Source organism: Drosophila tropicalis, unplaced genomic scaffold (assembly GCF_018151085.1).
Source record: "Drosophila tropicalis isolate 14030-0801.00 unplaced genomic scaffold, ASM1815108v1 contig_1187, whole genome shotgun sequence".
In the NCBI taxonomy this organism is placed as follows: domain Eukaryota; kingdom Metazoa; phylum Arthropoda; class Insecta; order Diptera; family Drosophilidae; genus Drosophila; species Drosophila tropicalis.
Genome location: NW_027172559.1, coordinates 755,058 through 782,628, shown reverse-complemented (window position 1 = coordinate 782,628; position 27,571 = coordinate 755,058). Strand labels below are relative to the sequence as shown.

The 27,571-nt window shown below is 37.6% G+C and overlaps 4 protein-coding genes and 2 long non-coding RNA genes across 6 annotated transcripts; 4 read left to right on the top strand and 2 right to left on the bottom strand.

The window, feature by feature from the left end:
- Positions 1–1,039: 1,039 nt before the first annotated feature.
- LOC137576087 (uncharacterized) lies at positions 1,040–1,957 on the top strand. Its single transcript, XM_068288969.1, has 2 exons — positions 1,040–1,361; positions 1,440–1,957. Exons 1-2 carry the CDS (start codon positions 1,047–1,049, stop codon positions 1,815–1,817), a joined length of 693 nt encoding a protein of 230 aa, XP_068145070.1. The 5' UTR covers positions 1,040–1,046; the 3' UTR covers positions 1,818–1,957.
- A 1,585-nt stretch (positions 1,958–3,542) lies between these two features.
- LOC137576083 (uncharacterized) lies at positions 3,543–4,449 on the top strand. The gene is made up of 4 exons (XR_011032267.1): positions 3,543–3,701; positions 3,765–3,829; positions 3,888–3,947; positions 4,010–4,449. It is a non-coding gene; the product is annotated as an uncharacterized lncRNA (long non-coding RNA).
- Positions 4,450–9,645: 5,196 nt separating this feature from the next.
- On the top strand, positions 9,646–10,908 carry LOC137576857 (parkin coregulated gene protein homolog). Its single transcript, XM_068290193.1, has 4 exons — positions 9,646–9,881; positions 9,941–10,011; positions 10,066–10,445; positions 10,504–10,908. The coding sequence occupies exons 1-4, from the start codon at positions 9,795–9,797 to the stop codon at positions 10,764–10,766; spliced, it is 801 nt and encodes a 266-aa protein (XP_068146294.1). The 5' UTR covers positions 9,646–9,794; the 3' UTR covers positions 10,767–10,908.
- A 4,638-nt stretch (positions 10,909–15,546) lies between these two features.
- LOC137577626 (uncharacterized) lies at positions 15,547–16,188 on the bottom strand. Its single transcript, XR_011032439.1, has 2 exons — positions 16,063–16,188; positions 15,547–16,003 (listed from the first exon to the last, which is right to left on the bottom strand). It is a non-coding gene; the product is annotated as an uncharacterized lncRNA (long non-coding RNA).
- A 4,618-nt stretch (positions 16,189–20,806) lies between these two features.
- LOC137576685 (hornerin) lies at positions 20,807–23,956 on the top strand. Its single transcript, XM_068289934.1, has 4 exons — positions 20,807–21,040; positions 22,893–23,171; positions 23,254–23,391; positions 23,451–23,956. The coding sequence occupies exons 1-4, from the start codon at positions 20,971–20,973 to the stop codon at positions 23,918–23,920; spliced, it is 957 nt and encodes a 318-aa protein (XP_068146035.1). The 5' UTR covers positions 20,807–20,970; the 3' UTR covers positions 23,921–23,956.
- Positions 23,957–24,173: 217 nt separating this feature from the next.
- fon (fondue) lies at positions 24,174–26,765 on the bottom strand. The gene is made up of 5 exons (XM_068288216.1): positions 26,659–26,765; positions 26,267–26,279; positions 26,151–26,180; positions 24,521–25,958; positions 24,174–24,459 (listed from the first exon to the last, which is right to left on the bottom strand). Exons 1-5 carry the CDS (start codon positions 26,705–26,707, stop codon positions 24,307–24,309), a joined length of 1,683 nt encoding a protein of 560 aa, XP_068144317.1. The 5' UTR covers positions 26,708–26,765; the 3' UTR covers positions 24,174–24,306.
- Positions 26,766–27,571: the final 806 nt, after the last annotated feature.

Sequence of the window (27,571 nt, the reverse complement as noted above, 5' to 3'; positions counted from 1 at the left end):
ACGTTCGCACTTTTTACTTTTTTTACCCAACCAACATTATTATTGGTCGTGTTGTTGTTTTGTCGACCCTGCCGCATTGATCGAATTCGCTGTGTTGGAGCGAAATTTCAAATACTACGCCGTTTCCGAACTCACATTTGAATATTCAGTACTTTTCAATATTGTTGTTATTTTAACTTTCATACCTTTAAAAATCGAAAAAAAATTAAAAAACTCGACAGCGTTACCTGGGAAATTTAGTCCCTTAACTAATGCAATTAGATTTTTTCATTTCCAATAATTCTGTGCCCAGTTACGATGTCCACCGCACACCACTTTCGAGGTCCCGCCGGAGATTGCCTATATCTCACTCAATTTTCAATATTTTTTGATGAAAATTTTCACACATATTGTTTTAATGTTGTATTATCACAAACAATAATTGCACTGAGACTATCCGTATCGCGAATAAAAATTCTTATAAAATGACAGATTTTTGCACGAATTAACTATACCCCTTCTTAGCCTACGTTAAGAGAGCGACATCTGGCGGAACAAATAGTTCCACTCATGTTGTAAAAACAAAATGAGGGGTAGATTTGCTGTGTGGATGGGCTCAATGTGGATGTGTTCGATGTGGATTGTATTTAAAAGGGGAACTGCAACATTTACCGAAAGAAACAGTGTTGCAGAATAGTCGATTAACTGGGCGTTATAAGCATTTATTAATAATTCAATTCAAGTGATTTTTTATTATTCTAAATATAGGATATAATTGTAAACTATTAACCTATCCTAAAACTACATCCATACACTAGCCTGGGACTCAAATCCGAATCCTCGTTGTTCAATTGCCTATATGACTCGGTCACTTGGACTGCAAGTAATTTTTTAATTTTGATAAACTACACCACCTTTAAGGGGGTTTCCCTTCAGACCTACCGCAACATACATAGACACATACATATTTACATGTGTATGTACTTGCTTACAAGATAAGATAATAAGACATTAAGTTAAGCAGAAAAAACAAATCAGTCAACGAGGGGTAATGTGTATTTGGATGTATGTCCCCAAAGCAGAATGCAAAATATAAAAAAAAAAATAAATTTATAGTAAAAACACAACTTATACGAACTTACTACGTACATATGTCTTATCAGCCACGGGTTTTTGGGTTGATAAGAGATCCCATTGCTCAATACGACGTTATAGCACACACAATGCCTCCCTGTCAGTCGCGGAAAAAATTTGACATTCAAATATGTTTTCTACTAATTTTGCTAAATTTTCAAACAGGGTCGGGAGCGGTGCGCTGCCGGGTGCCCTACGAAAAGGTCCAGGAAAACTATTGCTATTTCGTTGTCGATGATGATCCACTGGTAAGAACTATACATACGTTTTGAGATTACAGAGTACCATAAGTCATATACATAATTAGATTCACTTTACTTTGGCAGCACACTTCATTCCACAATTTTTGCTATCAGGATAAGCGCACCTCGCGTGTTTGTTTGGAGAGCCAGGAGGAGATGATCGTTTTGGCAAACTATTTATATTATATTGGCTTTGAAAATGGTACACAATTCTGGAGCGCCGGTCATCGTTGGCCCGGTGATATGCGTTTCTATTGGAACTATTTTGGACGTGCTCGTGAGCTTAACTACACCAATTGGGCACGAAATGAACCATCGCCACGTATGGGCAAAAATTGTATAATTCTCACTCTTCAAGGCGGAGAACTCATCATGAGCAGTGAATCATGTTATACTAAAGCTGTGGATATATGTGAACAGACATTGCTCGGTAGCGACGAGGCAAGAACTGTTATTCACTGATACCATGTGATATAAAAAGTCAGATAGTGATATCTATATTTTATTTAGATATAGAATACTTGTATACATATTTGTAATAAAGCTTTCCATTATAATGGAAAAAAATTTAAATACATCTTATTTGTAATGACGCTGCGTAATGATTGTTTAACGAATGCTTTGAACTGTTATACATTGTATGTACATACATTCATACATATATATGGAGTGCACTTCAACAGTTGATAAGAGAGTTTTGACTCGGTTGTTCGGTGGTTTTTGTATGCCCTTGCTTTGGAACATTTATAAAGGAAACGCATTCCAAGTCAAGAAGTCCACTGAAAAGTTCACTTATTACTTTTAATAGGCTCTGCCATACTTTTTCCGAGTGTATGCCTGCAATAACTAACGTCACAGTAAACACAGAATATTCTGTTTATCAGCAGTTTTTTTCATTCTCCTACGACTCAGTAAGTCAAAAGCTGTCGCACTTCGCAGTTCCATTTAAAAAATGAGAATTCTTGTTTTATTAGCATTACTCAATCTTCAACTCGCTCTATGTGATCACATATTTGACAAAGTAGGACTAAACTCTTACTATGTAGGAGATGCAGATATGGTAAGAAGTAGGCCAAATAAACATTAGTTGATACATCTGAGTGAGACTATTTAAAAATATTGCCAAGTGCAAATTACACAAATATTTTTGCTGAAGAAAGATTATTACATAAATACTTATTGAAGTATCAACGTTTACAAAAGATAAGCAAACACTGCAAACTGACAGATATTTTCAGACGTTATTAAAAAAAGTATGATTTCATTTTTATAGGATCATAGATATTTTGACTGGTTTATGGCAAGATCTGAGTGCAGAGCGCATAACAGCCAACTCGTATCTATAGAAACAGCTGCGGAAATGAGTCATCTGCAAAACTATATACTGTCCAAGGGCTATGCAAATGGTAGTACTTTTGCTACTTCTGGCAATAGTTTTCAAAGTGAATATCCCTATGCCTGGGACAGCAGCGGAAAGACATTGGAGTTCACGAAATGGTTACCTGGTGAAATACAACCTATTGACAAAAGCTATCTTAGCCTTGTGTTAATTGATTCAGAAATATATATGATTCGATCAGAGGGTTACGATGAGCATTATATCTGTGAATCAACGACAATATCGGAAAGAATAAGGTTTGAAATAAATAGACAGTTTTCAGCTGAGCTGGTGGTTGCTTCAATAATATTTTTTGTATGTTTTTGCTTACTATTTTATGCAATCCATAAAAGGCGGTCTCAATATACACAGCAACCAATTAAAGAAATTGGTCTAAAATCATAAATACATTTTGTTTTTGTTAATTTATTCTATAAGTTTAATGGCGTTGAGTCGACAATCATATGATATGATGTATCTTTAACGACTCTTTTAAAGCTAATATAGTTAAAAATATTTTGAAAACTAATTTATTAAGTATATGTATGCATTTTTTTTACCTTAATATATTACATTAATAATACTCGCTTTTAGGGAAACATTTTGATTATCCCCCATTTACCTTTCAAGTATTGTTTCATCGGAGAGGCAACAGCACCCACTGTCAACTGTCCACTAAAGCATCGATTAGAACTTTTTATTCTAAGTAATATATGAAATATAATATGTGATAAGTCTGTCTGCACCTCAATATGTTGTGAAAGTTTTCATTTCCACTTCCTTAGAACTTCTGCTGGTTGATTGGTCGCAAGAAAACCTATAAAAAGCGGCCGAACGCTTTGGTCGATCCTTAGTATTACATAAAGAATTGTGGAAAATGTTCAGTCTTGGCAAATCATTTTTAGGCTTTACATTTCTATTATTATTATTGGGATGCTATGTCTGTATCTATCAAGAATACTTTCAATGTAAGTAAGCCCTAAATGATTTTGATCAATGCAATTTATTTTATTTTGTATATATATTTGAAGCCGCTTGTTCCAAACCCTTTGTACAGATTGGTAAGAATTGCTATTTTTTCTCCACAAACAAAGCGGTAAGTACAATTAATTATAATTTAAAAATTAGTATCAATTCGTTTTTCTTATTTTTAGGCATCATATGAATTCTACAAAGTGTCCTATAAGAATCGTGTATTTAGCGTTCCCATTATGGTAGGTCTCGATCTAAATACTGTCTCGTATATGTCCATTAAGCCATCAACTTGCCATTCTAGATGGACTGGCTTCATGCCAATTTTGGATGTGAGACTCTCGACTCACAGGCTCGATTGATCACAATGCAGAATGCTGACGAAATGCGCCAACTTGTCGATTACATTCGCGATCACGCCCATGTCGATACACATTCTATGTTCTGGAGTGGTGGTCATCGTGGCCGTGCGAACGATGGCATGGACATCGATCATCGAACTCTTATTGATTTTTATTGGCATGATGATTATTTGCCAATGAATTTCACCAATTTCGCCCAAGAAGTTCCGTTGCAAAAAACATTATCGGATGGGTTTTGTATGTTTCTTGAGTTCACAGGAAATCAACTTATTATGGGCGTTGCTTCTTGTGAAAAGAGAATGTCTTTTGTATGCGAATTGAGGTTTCGTTGAGATTAAGATGTGATTTCAAGTGAATCAAGTAAATATCCCCTTATCATGAACGTATATGTACATAAGTATATAAGTGCTTGTGGATGACTGGTCCACATTTCATCAGACCCTGATTCCGCTTCCATAAACGCCAACGGTTAGCTAATTTAACGTTTGGATCATTATTTTCATTGTTATATTTGTTCATACTTTTGTTAAACTTTTTGTCAAAGGTAATCTGAATTGGCTTTTATTTACTACATTTTAATTCATTTTTACTGTAACTGCTTCGAGAAATTGGTTTTCGTACACACTAAGTGCTTGAATAAATTTATGGCATATAGTCAAAGAAGTCATTAATTTAATAATTCAGCATTTGTTTCGACGATGCGATGTCTCCGTGTACCGGATTCGGAGACAGGAGCACTTTCTGTCTGCACTTGTATGTGCTTGTAATACACAAATAAATTTCGACTAAACGCTTTTAAACAGTCACAGACAATGCATTGCGATGACGATGATGATGATGATGGCATTTTTCGAGCTCCAAAAGGGGCGGACAGCAAACCGGAAGTGAAGACTACTACCAACTGACTAGATAGTAGCTACCTTTACCAACTGCTGTGCGACGGCAACAAAATGAAAACTTTTCTCTAGCCACCACGATGGCGTTCTGTTGGCGGCAATTAAGTCAAATTGATAATGACGACAAAATGTCGGCTGGCAGGAGTTTCGAAAGCTAGGTAGGAACCTCCTCCAGAGAACTACATCTATTGCTTTTACTGCTTGGCTCCGGATGACGTGATTTCATTTTGGTATGGGTATGGGTAAGGGTGTGGGTGTGGGTGTGGGCTATGCAAAATTGGCGACACATTTCGACACGTCCGACCTTTGGCATAATTAAAACGAAATAATTTTCGACAAGTTGGCTTGTTTTTTGTTTGGTTTTTTTTTCATCTACTTGTCTTCTTGTTTTTCCAACTGAAGATGATGGCACGTCGTAGTGGGAAGTCTGTCATATGATGAAAACTTTTGTATGAAAACTCCTTTGCTATTTTCACACTTTTCGCACTTGTTCGTCATGTTTGGCTGGAAAAGCTCTCTGTATGTTCATGTTGGAATTTTTATTTAATTTGCTTTGAGCTGTCATAGGGTTTTAGCTTGCCATTCAGTTTACTGCATTGTTTGAAATTAATTTCACTTGTCGTTCATTTTGCGGATCCATCAACAAGGGTTTTGTCATATGCCAGTGCGTGTGCCTTGAGAGTCTAGAGGGTCCTTATGACCCATGTTTGGTTTAGGGAGTGGAGTGGGGGCACACTCGTTTGCCAAACAAGGCGCTAATCATTGACGAAACAGAGTGACTCCACTTGCAATTCTCCATATGTTTTTGCCAGAGAGTTGGTTTATCTGCCAACAACAGCTAAGTTATGTGTCCTTTGCACGTTGTCCTTCCAACTCACTCCGGATGTGTTTTGGGTTCTTGTTTTTTTCGTATTTTCTTCTATATGCTTCCCGCCATTAATCACTGACAATAATGAACTTCCGCCATTTGAAATGCGCGGTCTTTGGATTCAGATTCCAGAACTCTGGATGTGAACTTTGGGGAACTGGTCGAATGGTCGACTGTTCTGCTGTCATTGTCATTAGCGCAATGTGGCAAAATTTATAGCGAGCCTAGTCTGGGTCCAAGAGGAGTATATCTCTTTCGAATGTTTGCATGCAACGGAATGGACCCGGACTGACCTCTGTGTGATTTTTATCGTTTCGATTTACGACTCATAAAAATGTTAGAGACTTTTATATGTCGTCGCCATCTCTCTATCTCTTGGCTTTTGGTTTCTCATTTCAAATATTGTTGTCTTCCCTCTGTTTGTTTTTTTTTGTCATTTTGCTTGTTGCCATTTTTATGCTTGACTGCGCTTTGCCTGCAAGGCAGTTAGTTTTCTTTTGGTGGGGCAAAATGTCTCTATTCTGTTTTGTACTTATGTATATAGTTGATTTTTATGGCTTTCTAGCGATGCAGAAAATATTTGTAAATATATCTTTCTCTGACACAAAATGGGGGCCAGCATCAGCCTCAAAAGGCAATTGAACTAAATAAACAAAACAAATATCCAACAAATTTACTTTTTCGAGGTAAACGAATCTGTTGGTGTATATAGAATACAGTTGAAATGATTTTATTGATATTTTGGTTGGTTTTATAACAATTTCTTATACTTACCTTTTTGTCAAACTTATTTATCATTCACATAACTCTTCTATCTTATATCTATATCTCTTTGACTATAATCAAGAGATATTAAACAGTTTAAATTTGTGCAATTTTTAATAATCCCAAAAATTTATACTAAACTTTTTCATAATTTAATTGTTTGATTTAATAAAGTTTTTCTAATATACTTTTTAGCGTGCTAAGAATAAAAATTTAAACTATTTTATTGCATATTGTTAAAAGCCATTACATATCCCATGTAATGTACATATTTAGTTAATTTGGCAAACGAATTGTAGTTTATTACATAAATGTCAATTCTATTAGATCACTAATCACTAAACTTGTTATGAAAAACAATAGCTCTATTGTGTTTCATCTCAACTGGCCACAATGCAAATGCCATCACACTGACATTGTGTTCCCATAGCAGTTTTCCTGCTAATACAAAAAGCCATCTGACCAATATTATGTGGTAGACTGGCAAAAGGAGGAGAAGGAGGAGGAATATATGCATGATGTCAAGTACCAACTTCCTGCATTTGACAGTTATTAGATTAACACTTACATAGAGACTCGCATGGGAGGGCAAGGAGGGGGAACTCCATTGGCTAGAACAACGGCGGATACTCGATTACTCGTTTCAGCCTAGGCGATGTTGCACGAAATTGGACAAACAATAAAGCGCTCAAAATGTATGCGAACATCCGTACATAAAATCTCAACCAGACGAACAAACGATGCTGAAACAAAAGGCAACTGTGTGATGATGATGATGATGACGACGATGACGATGAAAAGGATGAACAAGGGATGTCAATTTCAGACAAACAGCCCCAAAACAGGAACTAACTGCGCTTGCATGTGCCCCTCCCTCACACTCAATTCGTTTGCCGTATTTATGTATACTATATATTGATATATGAGCAGGATATAGATATATGTACATACATATATGGCTTATATGACGTCCAAGATGGACGCCGCCCCCTCAAAGCACAGGCCATTTTGTTTTTTTTTTTGTCTTGTCTGTTGTTTTTTACCCATTGTTAAGTGGTCTGAGGTGTGGGGTTTTGGAAAGTCCAGTTGAAAGCTGTCAGTGGCTGTTTAGATTTACGTGCCGCAGTGCAGCAATGTCAGACGAATGTAGATGGACATACAGTCAAGAGGTGTGACATCTATCTACTTTTTGCTCATCCTCCAAGTTCTGGCACATTTACAGCCATTCTACTCACACCCAAATGCACTTTGTATGACAATGGAGCACATGCATGTTGTCATCGCTACTGACTTTTTGTTAATGAAAGTGTCAGCTAGACAAACGTATGTATGTATCTACCCTCCTATCACAAACTTTAACCTGAAAACCCCTAAAAGGCCTAGACCACAATGTATGAGGTCCTTTTGTTAGCTTTGCCATGCCGTTCTATGGAAAATGCTTTCCATTTCGCTCAATAAATTATGATCAGGCTGATTTTTGAGGTCCTTTTGTTATCATTTTTCAGTCTGCACATTGAATTTCTGTTGTCATTGTGTATAAAATGAATTATTTATTATCACATGGAGCAGGTATAATCTGACTATTGGGAAAGGCAGCAATTACATATTGAAAAATTGTATGATTTAGTGCCTACTTTTAGGCTGAGGCGTAACATTCTTCAATATGGAGACCCCGACGCGATATAAGCAAATCCCTGAGACAAAAAAAGAGGGTTATTCCACTTGGAGCTATCATGGTTAAGCGCAACCTAACTCAAGTTAAGATGCAAAGTCATCTTGGACTGACTTTTTATTTGCCCTCTTCTTTCTTATCTAAGAGCCAGGCAAATTCCAGCAATTAGCGGCAGCTCCCCTCATATCGCCGTCGTGGCATCTAGGGCTTCTGTTTTTCCCTACGTGCTCTACCCCGATAATCCTAAGCGCTTCTAACTCAATTTTACATGCCAGAACGCAGCCAAGTCTCCGGCATTATTAAAACGGATAAATCGCGACGTGCAACGATGTTGAAGTGAAAGTGAAAAGCTGTGCGTGGGCAATTAAAACAGCCAAAACAGAGAGAGAGAGTAAGTCAGCCGGAGAGAGTAAGAGAGAAAGTGGAAGCCAGCAAAAAGAACAAGGAAGGTCTATCTAGATGAAACATAATTCGCATGTTGAATTTTAATTAATTAAAAGCGCATACGGAAAAGCCCGTAAGTGAGTGTGGGAGGGGGATTTGGATTGGGTGTGCGGCAGTAGTCAAAACAGGGCCACAAAGTAGGTTAATGCGTTGCGAGATTTCACAAAATCTTGAGAGTGAGTGACAGATACACACACACACATTGGGTAAAGCCGAGCCGTAGACGAGACAACGTAATTGGCGGGCGTTACAAAAATATTTACCGTTAACATTAACATGGAAATGGAAAAAGATGATAAAGTGCGCAAATGTTTGCACTTTCCCTTTATGACTCTTTAGAGACGTTTACAGTTTAGGTGTGAATATTTGTAGAACTCCCCAGGCCATTTCTTCCCGCCAGGTCTCCCAGTATCCCCAATCTTATTCACTTCACCCTCTGTTACAGTTTCCGTTTTGAATCCCTCCGCAGCCCATGCAATGGGTCTTCTATCTGGGGGTTGCATTCGTTCATGGTGGCACGTTGCCGTTGTTGTTGTTGATGATGGGTGGGGGTGGGGGGTCGTGTGGGTGGCGTGTCAACGTCTTGATAAGAAGGTGTTGTATAAATATTTTTATACTTATTCTAGGACGAGTAATTTATTTACATAAATTTGTGCGTGTATGTGTACTTACTTTTTTCCAAATAGAGCAATTGAAATGTTTGTATGGCGTTGGCAAACATTTACTTTCAGGGCATTAAAAATTGGTCAATTTTGAGCTCTCAATTTGTCAGAGATATTTTCGGGGAAAGTAAATAGAATCAATTTGATTAGCGGCTGCTTGACCTAACCAAACCATTTTGTCCTTAAAATCCTAGTAGTATTTCCCTTTTTAAAAAAAAATGTCAGCAAGCTTTGATTTCGTTATAATTTAGGTTCAAATTAAAGCACTGGCATTTTCATCAAGTAGCCCAACACATTCGGGTCAAAAATATTTTCCATAGTATCTTGTAGTTTCGGGCACTAGAAAATACACACAAAGATTTTTGTGCAAAAGAATTTTTTTGTTTTTCACCTGTTTACATTTGCAAATATTTAAGTAAAATGTGCTCCAATCCGGTCGAACGTGCCAAGCGACCCCATGAAGCCGGTAGAGTTTGCCGTGAGATGCTCTACACGCGCTCGAAGAATGTAAGTAGTCGAGGAAGGACAAAGTAATACAATGATCCTTATGATTATCATACACTTAGCCCAAACGTGAAGTTCCAGCCTTTACCTATCAGGCATTGCAAAAAGGAACTGTAGTCAAGCCCCCACCAAAGTAAGTGTAATTTTCAATAGATAAAGACAGCTCTCTTTAAACTCCTGTTCTCAGAATTGACATATTCAAACGGAAACCGGTGAAGGAAACTGTGTTTAAGATCTATTGCTCACGTGGAGATATTCCAGTGGTATTGGCCGGTCGTAGTAATAAGCAGGATCCAACCAAGGATCGTCCCTTGCGCTGGCAATGCAATCCCGAGGACTTGGACTATTGTTACTATTTGCCCATTTTTGTGGATGGTCTAGCCGACATGGATAACGACACACGTTTGCTGGCCCTAAATGGAGCCATCGATTTAATAATGAGGTCACCCAAGAAAGTTTTGCCCGTTTTGCCCAAATTGATATTGCCACTGAAAAGAGCCTTTCAGACACGTGATAAGCGAATTATTATCTCAGCTCTGCAAGTGCTACAGCTTATGGTGCGATTGGGTAAGAAATGTTCAAAAATTATACGGCTTGGAATACGTTACCATACTTTTTTTTAAAGGACCTTGTGTGGGTCAAGCTCTAGTTCCCTTCTACCGTCAATTGCTGGCCGTTTGCAATCTCTATAAGAATATCAATGTCAATTTGGGGGAGGGCATCGATCCTGATCGCAGCAAACGCATTGGAGATGTCATTGAGGATACATTGAAATTACTAGAATTTTGCGGTGGACCCAATGCTTTTATTAACATCAAGTATATGGTCCCCACCTATGAGAGTAGCGTCTTTCCACGATGTGAGGCGCCCGAGCTAAGAATTGAGTAATTTTCGCTTTTGTGTTAGCATTTTGATGAAATTTGTTTGGGTTGAATTCATTATTCATTCTTCCAACTTATTATTACTTCAAAATTGAGTATTACACTAGTAGAATACGAAATTTTGTGCAATTAAAAAGATTTCAAGTGAATGGAGTTTACTTTTCAACAGTACAGTGAATGCTATTTATTAGGACTGATATTTTAGCAGCTCTTTTGAGGGGATGATGAATCCTAAAAGGAGCAATGAAAACATATTAGAAAACAATGGTTAATTTAGAGTAAGAACTTTTTTATTAATCTTTTAAGGTGCAGCTCAAACAAAGTAGTTAAGTCGTTCGTTTCAAGAAAATTTGCATATCTTCAGCACTTAAACTAGTTGGGAATTACAATTGAATGATGCGAAAGAAGGTTAACAAGGCTTACAATTCCAGAGTTCATTGGATTTCGTATGAGGTTTATAATGGGGTTATCTTCGATCATCAATCTTGAGGTTCATTTGCTTGCAAAGTTATAAAATTGTTAGTTTTGGTTTAACTTACTCGAAACTCTTTGTTAGTTTAAGTTGTCAAAGTTGGCTAGATGCTCGTTTTATCCTTAATGAAGTACACTTTTTGCTGAAATATTTACCAACTTAATGTCAGATACGACGAAAATCTGAAAATCTCTGCATAAAGACTTAAGTTGGCAACGGTAGATCAAAATTTTGCTCTAAAAGTCTGATTCACCATTAGTACATGGTACATGCATATTATAAGGTCGATCGGATATACATAAATATATCCTATATTAGGTCTGGTTCTATTTGGGACCTTTAACAAGAGCCACCTTCTTTGCCATTTTTCTTCTATTCCATTTGCCACCCTCTTATTCTCCCCTCTTAGCAGCCATCTGCTTGACGCAACAATGACAAATGCCTAATTAATTTTTAATTTTCCAAAAAAAACCAACAAAAAACGAACAACTCTAGCAAAAAAGAAACAGACGCTACGTTATTTTTTACCAATAAAGAAATACATTCCATAAATAAAAATCTCATTATAATAAATCATACAGTGAAAATTGTTTTCAATTTGGCGTTTACTCTAATGGAATACTTATGTTGACTGCAATGACTAGGACCAGGACCAGGAGCATTTGTCTAAGGACGAAACACACCAAGGGTGTCTTTGGTGCGTCTGTCGTTTATCTCTGGCAGAAAATCGAAGGATGGGCACACTCTAAATTTAATTTAGTTAAATTGCCGCAGTCAAGATCTATTTAAAAGGGAGGTGCGGCGGGGTTGTTTGGTGTGGTGTGGAATGGTTTTGGTTTTTGGCTTCTGTAACATTTTCAAATTGCTCTCATTGCGCTTTTCAACGTAATTAAGTACGGACCCTTCCATAATTTTTGAAAAACAAATCTTGTTATCAACGCGGCAACACGAAACAGTTGTCCATCCTGCTGGTTGGTCGGTTCTGGAGTCTACACAGACTGGTCACTCCGCCTATTGCCCGACTGCTTCTCTCCCTGCTGCCTGCCCCCCTGCCGACTTGCTGATTGTGGTGCGTAGATAAAAACCTGCCAAGTGTTGCAACTCAATTTGCCCCCATCTCTTGGTTAATAGACGAACTACCTACCCTTGTACTGACTGTCGTTCCACCACACAAGTTCTTAATTCACTTTTTGATATAGCGCTTTCCCTTTTTTCCTAACTTCTTCTTCTTTTTTTTTTTAATCTCCTGTTGACGGTAAATCAAACAGTCCCCCCTGGGTGCAGCGTCAATTGAACGACCCGCCCCGCTAGATAAATTGCATTTGGTTTGCTGCTTCTTTTCCAAAATGCTGGTAAAACGTTTTGACATTTTATACGCAATTTTTTGGATAGCGTTTTTTATTGCGACGTGATGCTGAGGGTAAACATAGAAAGGGGTTCACCATGGGGGGGAAGAGGTACCTAAGCTTTGATTTAGATGGAAAATTTTCGAGTCTATAAACATATACATACATATATGAAATGAAATTGAAATGTAATAAGTTATTGCTCACGTACTCTTGCGACAAATTCAAAAAAATTTCAACCAATTTAAACTTGAAAAAAGGTCTTCAATGTATTTGTTTCTTCTATACTACTACTTGTAGTCTAGCTACTTGAAAAAAGCTACTATCTTATTCTCTTTTTTTTAAAGTAGGTATAAGCTATACTCTATTTCTTGTAAGTCCTCATAGCAGGTCCAACATTCCTTTAGTAGTTTGTTTTAGTTTGAGGTATCTTTGCCTTTTCGTAACTACATTTTTGAGGTCATGAAAAAGTGTTTTTAGTTCAATAAGTGTCCTATAGTAATTAAGTAGTGCTGATCACGGCCCTGTACATCATTTTTGTCCATCATGTCAGGATTTCGAGGAAAATGTTTCAAAATTATTTGAATTGAATAGAAATAAGCAAATATTTAAAAATACAAAAATATTTTTGTGTCGAAACTAAATATTTATTTGTGTTTTCTCTCGAGTTTTGTAGTTTACAAAATTGTTTTTGTTCATAAGTTTTATTTTAGTAAATTTTCCAATTGCAAAGTAGAGATACTCCACAGATTTTGGAGTGGGTTTATGCATATGTTTTTATGTTTTTTTTAACGTCAAAAGTCGAAAAATTTTCATTTTAATCCATAAATATTAGCTTCTGGTTTAATATTCAAGTAGGTTAAACACACATTTCGAAACCTAAATTGTTTGCTTTTTATGTTTTCTTGTGGTATGAAAAATTTTAGGTTTTCTATAGTGATTCCTGTTTCTTGTTCTTCAAATAACACTGATTCAACTCGCTTCAATTGCTGGCCATTTCTAGCCATATGAACCATAACCAAAATGTAATATCGATTCTGGGATGTTCTCTTAAGCTCTAACGAATATTGCGCCCACACTTTGGATATGCTTATACGCCCTGGAGGCCATTTCCATCACAGATACATGTACATACTTATGTATGTAGCCATGCTCGTGCCATTCCATCCCACATTGAAACCACCCAAAAAACCACCGCACATAGACGCCAGTCATATGCAGGTCTTTGCCATTAAGTCATGACCATGTACATGTATGTATCTATGTTTGGAACTCCTCCTGTATGCTGTGGCCAGTGGAGTGGAAATTGCTTTAATATACCGGAAATTGCAGGAGAGTTGCATAAATTGACACGAAACGCCCCCGTGGGCACAATTCAATGTAATGACGATGCCAGACATCAACGCGAAAAACGAAAGTGTTGCACGCAGTGTGAGATACGGATTGAGGGCAACCTAGATTCAACTATCAATTTGATGCTCGTTCTTAGGCAAATAGGCAAACAGTGTAAGAGTGCTTTATAAAGCCTTAGATGTTTCTGTTTCTGGCATCAGTCAAAATGCAATCACTAACGATTTCACTAGCTCTTGTAGCCATCTTGCTGGTAGTGACACTTCTAGTGCATCCATCGCAAGCCATCAACTGCACCTTGCCATTAACCAAAGTCGGTGAAAAGTTTTACTTTGTAGAAAGCAAGGCTAAGGTATAAATCAATACAATTATTTTAAATATTAGTATCACTATTAACTGACAATTAAATTTAATAGAAATCATGGTATGATGCCAATGCCTTCTGCATTACCAACGGTCTTCAGTTGGCCAATGTGGAATCCGAATATAAATTCAATGAATTGGCCGACTTTCTATCCACAATGGGCTATCGCTCTGACTGGATCTGGATTGGTGCTATCGGTCGCCAAGGCAGTTGGCTGCAATTTGGTCCTGCCAGACGTTTACCCTATGCGAATTGGTACACTTCTCAGCCGGATAATCTAAACAGTGAGAATTGCATGAATCTCTATCGCATCACTGATAAGTGGTTCATGAACGATTATTCTTGTCGTGTTGCCTTGTCATTTATATGTGAAATCGATGATTCAAGAACCTATATAAATTAAATTGTCTTGTATAAATAAAAATATATAAATCTATTGAAATATCGTGCCACTTAAAACACTATAGACAAGATTTTTGTGAAGCTAAAACAAACATTTCTTTTTAAATAGTAACAAAATTTGAAATATCTCAAAGATATACGATTTTTCTATATTTCTACTGATTGTGAAAATTTTCTCATTTTTATAGCTATTCTATACTAGTCCATTACCACGAATTGTCAAACTCGATCTCAATTATAAACTAATTGCTAAGCTTCAAGTTTCCAGTCGCTTCTTAATTGAGGGCCTAAAGTAGGACAGACGGACATAGCTATATCGATTCAGCATCCCACTCTGATCAAGAATATATATTGCTTATGGTGTCGGAAACGTCTCCTTCTATGCGGTAAAAAAATTTGACCAATTTTATACTAGCCTCTAGAATGTTTAATACAGATTCTTTAAAGGTATAATTAATAAGGAAAGAAAATACTACAACAAATATTTAGTTTTACCTAAGTTGTAGATCTAAGAAGATAATGTAAGAAATTAATATCAATTTGTTGAGCCTGTTCTGCAAAATGAAAATCGATCAAACAATTTTCTTGAAGATTTTGTTTTATCTAATGACGATGGCATAAATATTGCTGATTATATTCCCCAGAAGTTGACTCTTTGGATTAGATTATTACGTTTAGTTAGCATAATTTTTCAGAAGAACACTATTAAAATAAGTTTGCATAAAAATTTATTTCAAAATTTTAACGAACTTTTTTCGAACACTTCAGTAAGCTGTGTATTTTGTACCCACCCATAATAATTAAATTTGGCATTCTTAATTTTGAAAAAGAATATGTATTATGTGGACCAATATTACGGGAGACTGATTTTGTATGCATTTTTTATTGAAAAGAACTATGATTTATCCAGATAAACATCAAATTGCTGATACTTATTAAATAACGTTAAGCTGACTGCTTCCATCAGTTGGCTTGACATTAGTCTCACATAGGAATGCATATTCCTTAAAGCAACTCAAATCGTACATAAGCCAAGTTCCAGTTGTTGGCATGATACCCAAACAGTTCTCATAGCTGTAATCGTTTGGTTCATTGGGGGCCCACTTAAAGAAGGACATGATTTTCGAATTGGCCAATGAGACCCAAGAGCCGGTCTTAATGCCAATGCCGGAGAACCAAACAGCATCTGTGGCTGCAAACCCCATTTGATTTAAATAAGTTGTGATTTCCTTAAGTTCCTCTTCACTGTCGATACTGGCCAATTGGGATGAATAGTCCATGCAACGTCTGGCGGCATCCCACCAATTGACCTAGGAGATTGACACAAAATGTTTAGCAATAGGGTTATATTATAGCTATATATGTATACCTTGCCACGTTCCAGTTTATATGCGCTGTTACCCAACTTGATGTAGTCGTAGGTGCAAGCTTTTTGAGCTAACACCACACTAAAAGGCAAGAGGAAGATTACGATTAGTTGCATTGTGTTGCGTACGATAATCACTGTGTATTCTTAGTTTTAGGGAATGGTTTTTATATACGCTTAGACAAAAGGTAGTTATCACCTCTTAGTGATGTTTCCCATTCCAAATTTGTACTGAAAAGATTATAGTATTTGAGCAGAACGACCCCATCCCTCGACTGCGATGGGGTCTGTGTGCAGATGTTCTCATTTTTCACGGAATCACGTGCACACATTCGTTATGCCCCCAACGAATAGAAAAAAATTATCACCAATTTGCAGTCATCGAAATCCAATTACTAAGGGCATGCAGTCTGTATTGCTATAACCCCTAAATTTCGTTGTGGGACAATAAACGTAAGTGCAATGCAGCAGCAGGAGCACTAGATCCAGGTTAGCCATATGTACCAGACAATAATCGGATTAGGTTGGCGGCGAACCCACGTTTAGCTAGGGAGGAAAAACATAATTTGCGAGAAATGTCACACGGCACGGTCAAGTGCAATTTGCGAAATGAAAATGAATCCTGCCACCGATTCGTACTCCTGGCCCCGAGTCTGCAATTGGAGTGCTGTTTCTGCTACTACTAAATCATGCATGTCAAGTCGATGAGGAGTTTGTCTTCTCTCTATCAAAATCATCATAATCGCCAATGCGTATGCATCATTAACGTACCCAAGAGAGGGTATTGCATGGCGGGGGAGATGAGGGTTTTTTGGGTTGGTATGGGATGCGAGTCGTTGTCATTTAGTTCCGGCATGCGACAGATGCAATAGACGTGCATACACCCTGGGTAAAAACCACAAGCGGCTCTTGACAATCCTCTCTCATCCTCCAAGCTGTCACTGCTCATTGTCAGCTAAGTGCCAGGGAGTGGGGGTGGATAGAATTGGCAGTGGGTCGACTGACGGGGGAGCTGACAACAGGCTCTAAGGGCGAGGAAGCAAAAGGACGACAACGGTCGCGGCAACGGTCAACAAGCCACAGCAGAGCCCTCGAATGATGATGTTGATGCTGGCAGCGGGCAAAGCACATTTTCATTTTCAAGGGCCAAAGAGTATTTTCCTTTTTTTCCTTTTTGCTCTCCGAACAACCTGTGAGTTAATGCGGGAAGGTGGCAATAAAAAACACCAAATGCACAGTGGGCCTGAATAGAACGAAATAGAAAGAAATTTAATCTTTACTTAAGATGAACAGAATCAGTATCTGATAATGATTTCTTGTTTTTTTTTAAATGGAACCAACATTAAGCATTGATTTTAATAACGTTAAACAAACATTGAAAGGCTGATTAAAACATCTTGTATCTGAGTGATTATGCAACTGACATCTAAATTAAGTTTTCGTTCATCGTGTGCGAACCACTGTGCATTAGCTGGGGCCACCCGCTAGGCAGCAACCACATTGAATTGGCGGTGGATTGGCGTTGGGTGACGACTCAACAAAGGAAACGATAAGACGACAGAGGCAGCCGCCGGGTCTGGTCTTGTAGCAGGCTTCTGCTTCCGTTGCATTGCATCTGCCGGGGTGGGTATGAGGCAAAGATGGTGTGCCGAGGGGTGACTGGATCTGCTTCTGCTGCTGCCGCCCGACACCCGACAACAATAAAAGCAAATTCAATGAGTTTTGTGATAATTTTGCACTACATGAAAAACGATAAAACGACAGAAAGAGAGAAAGAATGAAAATGCTAAAGCCGTAAACGAGTAAATAATAAAATTTTTATATACCAATGCAAAATGAAGGAACACAAAAAAAAAAAAAAAAATGTATATATTTATAATACAACGGATATAGAAAAACATGAGTGTGAATAGTCAATGAGGTCGGGATCGCTTTGGATGAGATGGACTAACGATGGTGAGGGTTGGTTGGGTGGTTGGTTGCTTGGTTTTGGTTTGGTGTCAGGTTTACTTATCCTCTGATCGGGTGGGTGGACTTTTGGTGTCGTCGGTGGTTGCAAATCAAACGGTAACAATGCAATCAAAAAATATTTCTTGGGTGCAAATTTAGTTATTGTCTAGACCTCTAGAGGTCTTGTTGCACCCTCGGGAATGATGCTTTGGCCATAATTTAATTCTGCTGGCCCATTATTTCATTAAGTTGAAAATTTTGTGCAATTTATTTTTGATAGAAAGAGACGGACACAAACACACACACACACACAGAAACACTGTGGGAGAGGGAGAGACAGAACTGTAAATGGCAGCTAGACGCATAAATTTGTATATTTCGATTTTGATTTTGCCATTTTAATTGTTTGTGTAAACTGGCCACAAGGATACCCAGAACTCGGTGCCCAGGACCTATTGTCTTTTGTTAGCCAAAACATGTTGTATCTTTGCATCTGCAACTGTGGGAGGTAGTTTACATCGGAATACCTATCTAGGGTATTTAGATGGACGAAAGAGGGAAGACAGGTGCAGCACGAAGGGATGGTCGATGCTTTCAACAACATTTTGGTTCGTTGTGCCTTTTGTTCGTTATGTCTGCACTTTGAATATTTTGTGTAATTAACATTTATGGGGGAAAAATATTGCAACAAATGTTAAGAAAATTGCAAATAGGCATCATAATTTCTACTGTAGATAACATTTTTTCCATATACATATATATATCTAGTATCTATATATGTACAAAGGCATTTAAAATTCCACACAAATTTAGAAATTTATGCAAAAACTTCGGCATATCCAACTCTATTTTATAGGCAATTTACAAGTTTGTCTATTGCATGCATCGAAAATTTAATCGAAATCGAAATTTTAATTAAGTTTAAATTGAAACATAGGATAGGATTTCTTAATTTAAATTATTATTTCAAATTAACTTTATGGCCATGCCTAAAAGTATGCTATAAAATTCAAGTGGTTTCAGCACAGTGGGTTCATCATACGAATTTGTCATTCGTAACAAGATGAATGTTATTTGGTTTTCTGTTCGTTTCGCTGATGCTCTTGAAATGCGCATAGATTATGCAAGTAACTTAAAAGTGGAAACGCACTTGAACTTAGCCAGTCCACACTCGAGTGGACCAGCTGGATGGGAATGGAGATGGAACCGAGTGCAACATAAATGCATAGAAACAATGAAAATTAAGTTGATGCAAAGAGCAAAACCTTATGCAAATTATTGCGGGGCGGAATGTGGCTGATGGGTGGCCAGAAGCAAAAATAAGTACAAGAACGAGAAGAATCTGTCAGACGTAAAGCCAAGCCAGGTCGAGAGACATACTGGGTCTGACCAAAAAGTATATTAAAAATGGTTGACAACGAAAGCCATCTGTTTAATGGCTTTTGCAGAAACCATCCACCCAACCACACACCCACATACACCCACTCACACACACACACACACACACACACACACACACACACACAGAGACACACATGCCTAAGCCGGTAAGATTACAAAACATTGAAATGGGAGGAGTGTCATGAAATGAAATTGGGGGGGGACAAAAGAAAAAAAGGGGAACCCAGACCAAAACTATTACGCTTGATAAATTTGAGATTAGAGTGCATTTGCAGTTGAACTCAGCCATGGCTCGAACAGGCCCAAGGGCATACAATTTATGGCCTATACATTTGCCAGGATTTCTTTTCCAAGTGGACAAGAACCCCTCAAGATAAGAAGCAAAAATAAAACAGAGAATTATATGTGTATGTATGTATGTATGTATGTATGTGTAATACAAAGAGAACAAAAAGAAGTTTTAATTATCACACGTAATGACAGGCACCCAATTGCAATTGCTAATTAATTGCATCCCCATTTCCCTTGCCCCCCCAATAAAACCATTTTTGTTGAATAGAATTTATGGCTTATACATTCATTTGAGCCTGACATTATTATTCTAACATCTGCGGTAATGGGTGGATTTCAGGAGGGCGTAGTTTGACAAATTACTCAAATTGCGGTTTAACTAAACTTGGACGAACTTTGCACTTATTAGACCAAGATGAAATATTTGGCATTGCGTTTGCCTGAAATTGGTTTTCATAGTTTTGCCATAGTGTTTTCGGTATACCTTGAACTTGGAATCGACTAATGATGATAATCGCTGTGCGCTGTCAAAATTACCAGAACGAGAGTCGCCACTGTCTCATGATTAACGATGGGAGCATTATGAATAAAACGAGCAAGAAAAAATGATACAAAAAAAAAAAAAAATACAATATATAAAGACCAAAAAATATTAAGAGAATACAAAAACAAAAAGACTACAATAGAATCATTCAAAGATGCAAAACGGAAACAACATCAAAAAACAATAACAAAAGATGATAGTCAAGCGATTAGAGGCAATTACTGGAGAGTTAAGAGAGAAACTATGTGGCTACGCATGGCGTTTAGAAACTGCAATTACAACTTACTTACTAAATGTAAGTACTCGTACTAGCCTGGTCAACAAAACTTCAAGATTTTATCAGTCAAGCTGAGACGTCAGAATAGAATCAAGTGAAACAAAAGCAACATGTTTCCTCCAACCAATCCACCTCCCCATCCTCCTCCTCTGCTCAGTCTCTCATGTTCTCTCATCTGTTGTTTTGCTAGTTAATTTTAATGAATCTCTGTAGATATTTGAAATCGGTTTTGGTGTTGTTTTTTTGTTTCGTTATTGTTTTTTTTTTTTTTCTGTTTTCTGTCCCATCTCAGTTGTTTGTCGGCGGTTTTCAAGTGCGCACCTGAAACGCGCTTTAGAACTTCAGCTCTACTCTTTAAGAAAGTACAAAAAAAAAAAAAAAACAAATTTAAAAAAATAAACACATTAAAAATTAAAAAAATACCCAAAAAAATAAAGTGGACTTCGTGATGGAATATTTCAACGCCTTTTTCTTGTTCATCTTCTGCGGATTTCTGTTAACTCATCATTGTGCCCAAGGTTGTTAAAATAAATTTCATTAATCAATTGCAATCTGAATCAAGATTTGGCAACTGTAGAGAATCTGGGATTTTCCGGTGATTGGGAAAGTTTCCATTCAAAATAATTAGTCTAAAAATAATTCCATTACTATAATGATTACGTTTTGGCAGAATTTTCAAAAAAAGTCCCTTAAAAAAAGACCCTTGAAGTTTTAATGAAATAATTGGCTTGTTAATTTTAATTAGAAAAAGTTTTCTATTAATTTTACATCCAATTAATAACAAAATTAAAGTTTTTTAAGACAAACTTTTCTTTAAAGCAGTATCATAACTAATTTTATATTTTTTCTTAACGATGCTTTTTATATTATTTCGCGTATTATTTTAAAGTTTGAACTATATTTTCTACTTTTTTATTAATTTTTAAATTTTTTTAAATTTCCTCTATGTGTTCATAAGTAAAAGCATCTTCCTGTTTAATACTTATTCAAAATAATAACTAATTTGCTTAATAAAGCCAAATATTCCGGTGGTGTTGGTGTTGTCATCTTAATTTTAGTTTTCTCCATTTTTGTCTAGGTATCTTAGATCTACATACATATTCTTTTTGAAATAAAGCAGTATGACAAACTTTACACAACTGAAAACCAGAAATATTTGAGAACTTTGTTAAACATCCTTCTAAAGTCAAGACATTATCCCTCACTTTGGATTACTTAATCTTTAATTCGATTTCATATGTTTTTGAGTTTTCAAACAAAATCACAAAATCAAAAAAACCTGATTCAATGTTCATTCGTTTTTCAAAATAAAATTTTGAAAATTCTTAAAAACTCTGAACTTTACGAATCAGTAACTTTGCCAATTTTTACCAAATTTTCAAAAGTGTTTTCTCATTTAAATGCATTTTTGTTTTAATTTTGAACTGGAGTCTAACTTGCGTTAAATATCAATTTAATGTTTTAAGTGAGCCAAAAAATGTAAAAAAAAGCAAAATATTCTATTAAACGTTCTCTATGTTAGTCAATTTTTTTTTTATTAATCGAAAAATGAATGTTTTTATTTTCAAATTCAAATAATGAGTAGAAAATAATTCTATCAAATATATAAGAATTTGGCATCATTAATCTGTCATAATCAGGCACCTAGATCCTTGGTCAATTAAAAAATGTGTAAAGGTGTAATGTCATTCCCCTTGTAAATTATTCTCTACTAACAAAATAAGAGATTCAGCAGATGTACTGCAAATCTTTTCCATTTTTGGCAGATATATCTACTTATGGACTAATCTCATTTTATCCAATTGCAAACCAACTAAATCGTGTTATTCCCCTTAAATTTATTGGTATTTATTCATAGAACCTGGCTTTAACTTTATGAGGCGTTTCGTCTTGCCCCAATTTGGTTATAAGTCATTGTGCATCCCATTTGTGGCATTCATTGAAGCTAATCCATTTGCAATTGAGGTCTAATCCAATAATTATAGTTTACTTTGCATATTGAATGGCAATTAAAATCGGTCAAAGGGCACGTGGCCAGTTAAGCTTAGCAGGCAGCCAACTGGAATGTGTATCTGTGCCTCTCTTCATATCACTCTCTTTCTCTGTCGCTCTCTATATCCATAAATAAGTCAACGTGTGCGCTAATTGCATCACTTATAGCAGATATACAACCGGATGTGGCGGATGCGCTCCAATTCACCTGATTAGTGCGAAGTGGAAGAGAAACTCAAGTGTTTGCATAACTTTAATTAAATTTCTGCTAAATCTAATTTCTATGCTAAACCAAAAAACAAACAACAACGATGTCGACGACGACGACGACGCCGACGCTGATGATGATGATGGCTGGGACGTGGATGTGGCAACCAGGTCAAGCGAATAAAGTGTCCTCCAAGCTGGATTTCGATGAAAACGAGAATAACAACCAGACAGGCATTCTCGGACAGGGGCAGGGACAGGGACAGGGACAGGGACAGGGCCAACAGGGTGGAAACGGCAGCTATGATCAGGGTACAGGACGAAGTCTAAGCGGAGGTGGTACTACTAACGGCGGGGGAGTTGTTGGAAGTGGAAACAGTGGCAATCGTCCAAAGATACATGGGGTACGCGTAACCGTCGATACGGGCAATGGACAGCAGCAAACGAAAGGTAATTAAATTCGCTCGAAGCAACAGCCAAATAAGAACTAAAAAAAAAAAAAACATTAAACCCGAACCAACAAAATGAACAGAGTCCAAGGAGAGCGTTGAAATTACGGACTTGGGTAAACACAAGAAGCGTGTGGGCATCCACACGGACATCACGTTTGAGATTACCGCCGAGGGGGAGGCAAATGAGACAAGCTCGGCCCAGCAGCAGGGTGAAAAGGGTAAGACCACCCATTTCACTTTCACTTTGTAGCTTAAATAATGCATTATTTTGCTTTAGAGGATGCCAGTGTACCCATTTACAAGGGACGTGGAGGCAGCGATTCGAAACATAGAACCAGAAAACCCTATGATCCCAAATCACAATGGAATCCCAATTTCTCTAGTGAACATAGGGGCTATGAAACGGGTGGAAGTCGCTCTGGCAGCAGCGGTGGTCGAGTGGGAGGCGGTGGCTATTATACACCTCAATATTATCCCCAAGAAGTCTATGCAAATGGAGGTTCGGGTAATAGTGAGACTTGGACTCATTACGTACCTGTTTGGACTACCGAACGTTCACCCCATGAGCAAAGTCAGCTTCAGAGGAGGCCCAGTTGGAAGCCCTGCTATTGTATGTCTTCATATGGCTATGGATCGGACTTTAGACGTCGTCGGGATAGTAAAGCTTCCAGAGATCAAGCTTCCCACGGTGTGATCAATAGTGGAGTTATCCAAGTTGATGGTAAATTGGAGCGTCCATTCTCCTGAGATTGACCTAATAAAATAAATGATTCTTTCTGCCCACTTCAATTTTTATTTGGGATTTGGGATAGTTGAAAAATTAGATAAAAGAGTTTGTTTTTTTTTTTTAAATTGGATGAAATCTGAATCAAGAAATGACATTTCGAATGTCGTTTAAAATTATTATTATATTATTATTACCAAATGAGATTGCAAAATATGAAAAATATTCCCTCTACTTATCACCCAAGATCCTCGGTGTTAATATAAAGATTAATAATTTGTTTTTAATATTGTTTCGTTAGATTTGTTTTCGTTTTTTATTAATATTAAATGGTTTTAAAACCTATTTAAGAACACAATAGGCTTTCCGTTTTATAACAAATTTGTTTTCCTAGGTCCGTGGTCAATTCTTAAGAGTGGACACTGTGAGTGCTGGCTCTGCCGTTGTCATCAACGGAAGCGGTGGCCACCTTGTAGCCGTACTCCTTGCCATTCACATTGTAGTTCTCGCTCTCGCCAGTGGCCAAATCCTTGTAGTATTTCTGCTGGCCATTGGAATCGAACTAAGATGGAATAGGAATTAAGTTGATTTCATCTAAAAACTGTTTTAAGTGGAATACTCACCTCTGACTGGGAGGACCATTTGGATTGCTTCTCCCACTGTTTGGTCTGGTAGTTACTGCCAGCGCCGCCAGCATTACCAAAGTTACCAGATCCAGCCACTTGTTGGCCACTGGTCAGACCAGCGTTGAGGCCAAGACCAGAATTGCTAAGAAGGGAGCCGCTCAAGAGGGAACCCTGGCTACCGCCGCCAAGCAAAGAACCACTCAATAGAGAACCACTTTGGCCAGCATTCAGGGAACTAGCAGAGTTCAGAGAGCTGGCAGAGTTTAGAGAGCTGGCAGAGTTCAGAGAACTGGCTGAATTGAAACCGAAACCGCTGTTGAATCCGGAAGCGCCTCCGAATTGCACCTGTTGCTGTTGTTGCTGACCCAGACCGCTGTTGAATCCAGAAGCACCTCCGAATTGCACTTGGTTGGCACTGCTACCGGCAGCTTGTTGCTTAGCTGTCTGATGGGCCTGGTTAAGCAATTGGTTCAACTGAGAATTACTCTGCAGATTCAATCCCGAGGACTGACCCAACTGGCTACCGAATTGAGAGCCAAATTGAGTACCGAATTGACTGCCAAATTGCTGATTGACTTTGAAGGCAGAGTTGGTGCCGAAATTGGTGGCAGACTGACCCCCATAGGCATAACGGGAAGAGGGCTGCTGAATCTGGATCTGAGGTGCCGATGCAGTGGTGGTCACTTTACGCTGATAATAGTGTTCAGAAGTGCTAGGAGCTGGAACTTGAACGTATTGCACTGTGGGCTGCTGTTCGACCACACGTTCCACATGCTGGACATATTTCTGAGAGCCACCGGGTACACTGTAAACCACCTGCTGCTGAGGAGCAGAGACAACTTTCTCGTGACGGTAGTACTCGACATTTCCACTCTGCGCTGCAGGGGATGTCAAGGCCAAAGGAGCCTGAACATTGCTGGACAACAGAGCTTCGGAATTAACAGCATTCGATCCTCCAAAGTTGACTTCTGTGCCAGCATTTGAGTTGTCAGCAAATTCAACATTGCTGCCAGCATTGTGGGCGGATGAAGCACCAAAGTTGGATGACAGACTGCTCTGGAAGGCAGAGTTGGTAGAGAAGGCCGACTGCGAGCCAAATGAGGCAGCATTTTGGGCTCCAAACGATGCGGCATTGTTAGCTCCGAACGAGGCAGCATTGTTCGATCCGAAAGCGGCAGCATTATTGGCATCGAATGAAGATGCCGCACCTCCGCTCAGTGAATCTTGAGATTCTGTAGCACCCACCGAATCGTAAGAACTCTCCAGATTACCCAAAGATGAGCCACCAAAACTGCTGCCACCACCTAGACCCAATTCGGCATTGGCACCACCACCGACGCCGCCATAACTGCTGGAGCCACTGGAACCAAAACCGCTTGATCCATAGGAACTGCGACGAGCTGCCTCAATAGCCTGTTGATGGGTATTATAGTGGCTAGACAAAAGTTGGTAAAAACATATTTAATTAAATAAAATTCCCCATGAGGTTGCATCTTGTGTTAGATAAATTTTTGTGGTATTTTTCGAAAGCTTTTAGATTAAAGTACCAAGTTGCCAATTGTCCAAAAAGCGTTTAAGCCAAATCAGATTAATTCATTTTTAGAACATAAGCCCACAAGGCACTTACCGAGCATGAAAATCATCGCTACGTTTATATCTAACCATTTCCATTTTCAGAAAGTGAAAAGAAAGACAAAATTGTTAAATCTTATTCTACATCCAGAGACATTTGCCTTATCTTACCTGTTTTCAAAATCTGTAAGTAAATAGAGAAAAACAAATCAAAAATTAGAAAAGGGAATTTCAAAATGCAATCGATGGGGGGAGGCGATAAGTCGCCACATGCCTAGAAAAAATATTGCACAAGTGTTGTGTAAACCATTGATTGAAATGACTGGAAGGAGGGGAAACTACGTTTCCAAATCGCTGACGACATCACGACATTTCTGTTCTAGATTTTCCAAAACAGATTAGCCAGTCAAATTATATACTCGATTTCCTCAAGGTTACAAATTTTGGACTTGATTGCCAAATTTCATTTTTCACTTAGAGGTCACAAAAGGATGTCCAGGATAATTTTATTGCACTCTCTCTTTTCAAATCACTTCACTGGTTATTTCTTCTTTTCTTTTTACCTCCACAGACCACACCCAGACATAGGGCCAGAATGAATAGTTTATTCATATTGAAATTTATTTTAATATTCCAGTGTTCAATGTTCTACGATGTTTGAAATTGTACTAATGAATCGATCGATCTGAGCTGGCTCTTTAAAATGAAACTGAATCCAGTGATAAGGTTTTTGTCATTTAATTTTCAGTCTTGAACTGATTGATTCTTGACCTAGAGTGGTGTTTTTTTTTTTTTTTATTTTAAATTGGAGCTCGTAATTGGTGCAGAAAGCTTTTGAAAAAAAAAAAAAAAAATGATGAAAGTAAAGCTGATAGGAATAATGTTCAAACCTTGATTTTACCTAGTATATAGTTGCCATGTACGAAACATTGAAGCATTCAAGTACAGACTGATTGTTATTATATACAATAAACTAAATATGTATGCCTAAAGATGTGTAATTAGTTAAATATAGAATTAGCATATTTCTGTTTCCTTCATCTTGCGAAAGGTGAAACAAAAAATCTAGGAAATGTCATACCCTTGCCCAAAGAGTATAAAAGTAGACTCAATGTAAAACTTTGTGACATAATTAGTTTCAAGAGGTCTCTAAGTCCTTTAGTCCTTAACTTTATGAAAGCTAGTTATAAGAACTACAACTTTACGGAGGTCCCCTTTGGATGTATGCCATATAACACAATACCAAAATTTTAACAAACTTGTAAACTTTTAAATTGACCTATTTAATATGATTTATTAAAATGTTTGTTTAAGTATTCCTTAACAGATAAATGGACTCGAAACTCGTTGACCACAAATTTATATTTATAATATGGCTGAGATCAGGATTCTTTTATCCATATATACATTATATATTGATATATTCTTCGCTTTGTAGAGTTAATTGATAGGTATCAACTTATGTTATCAATTACT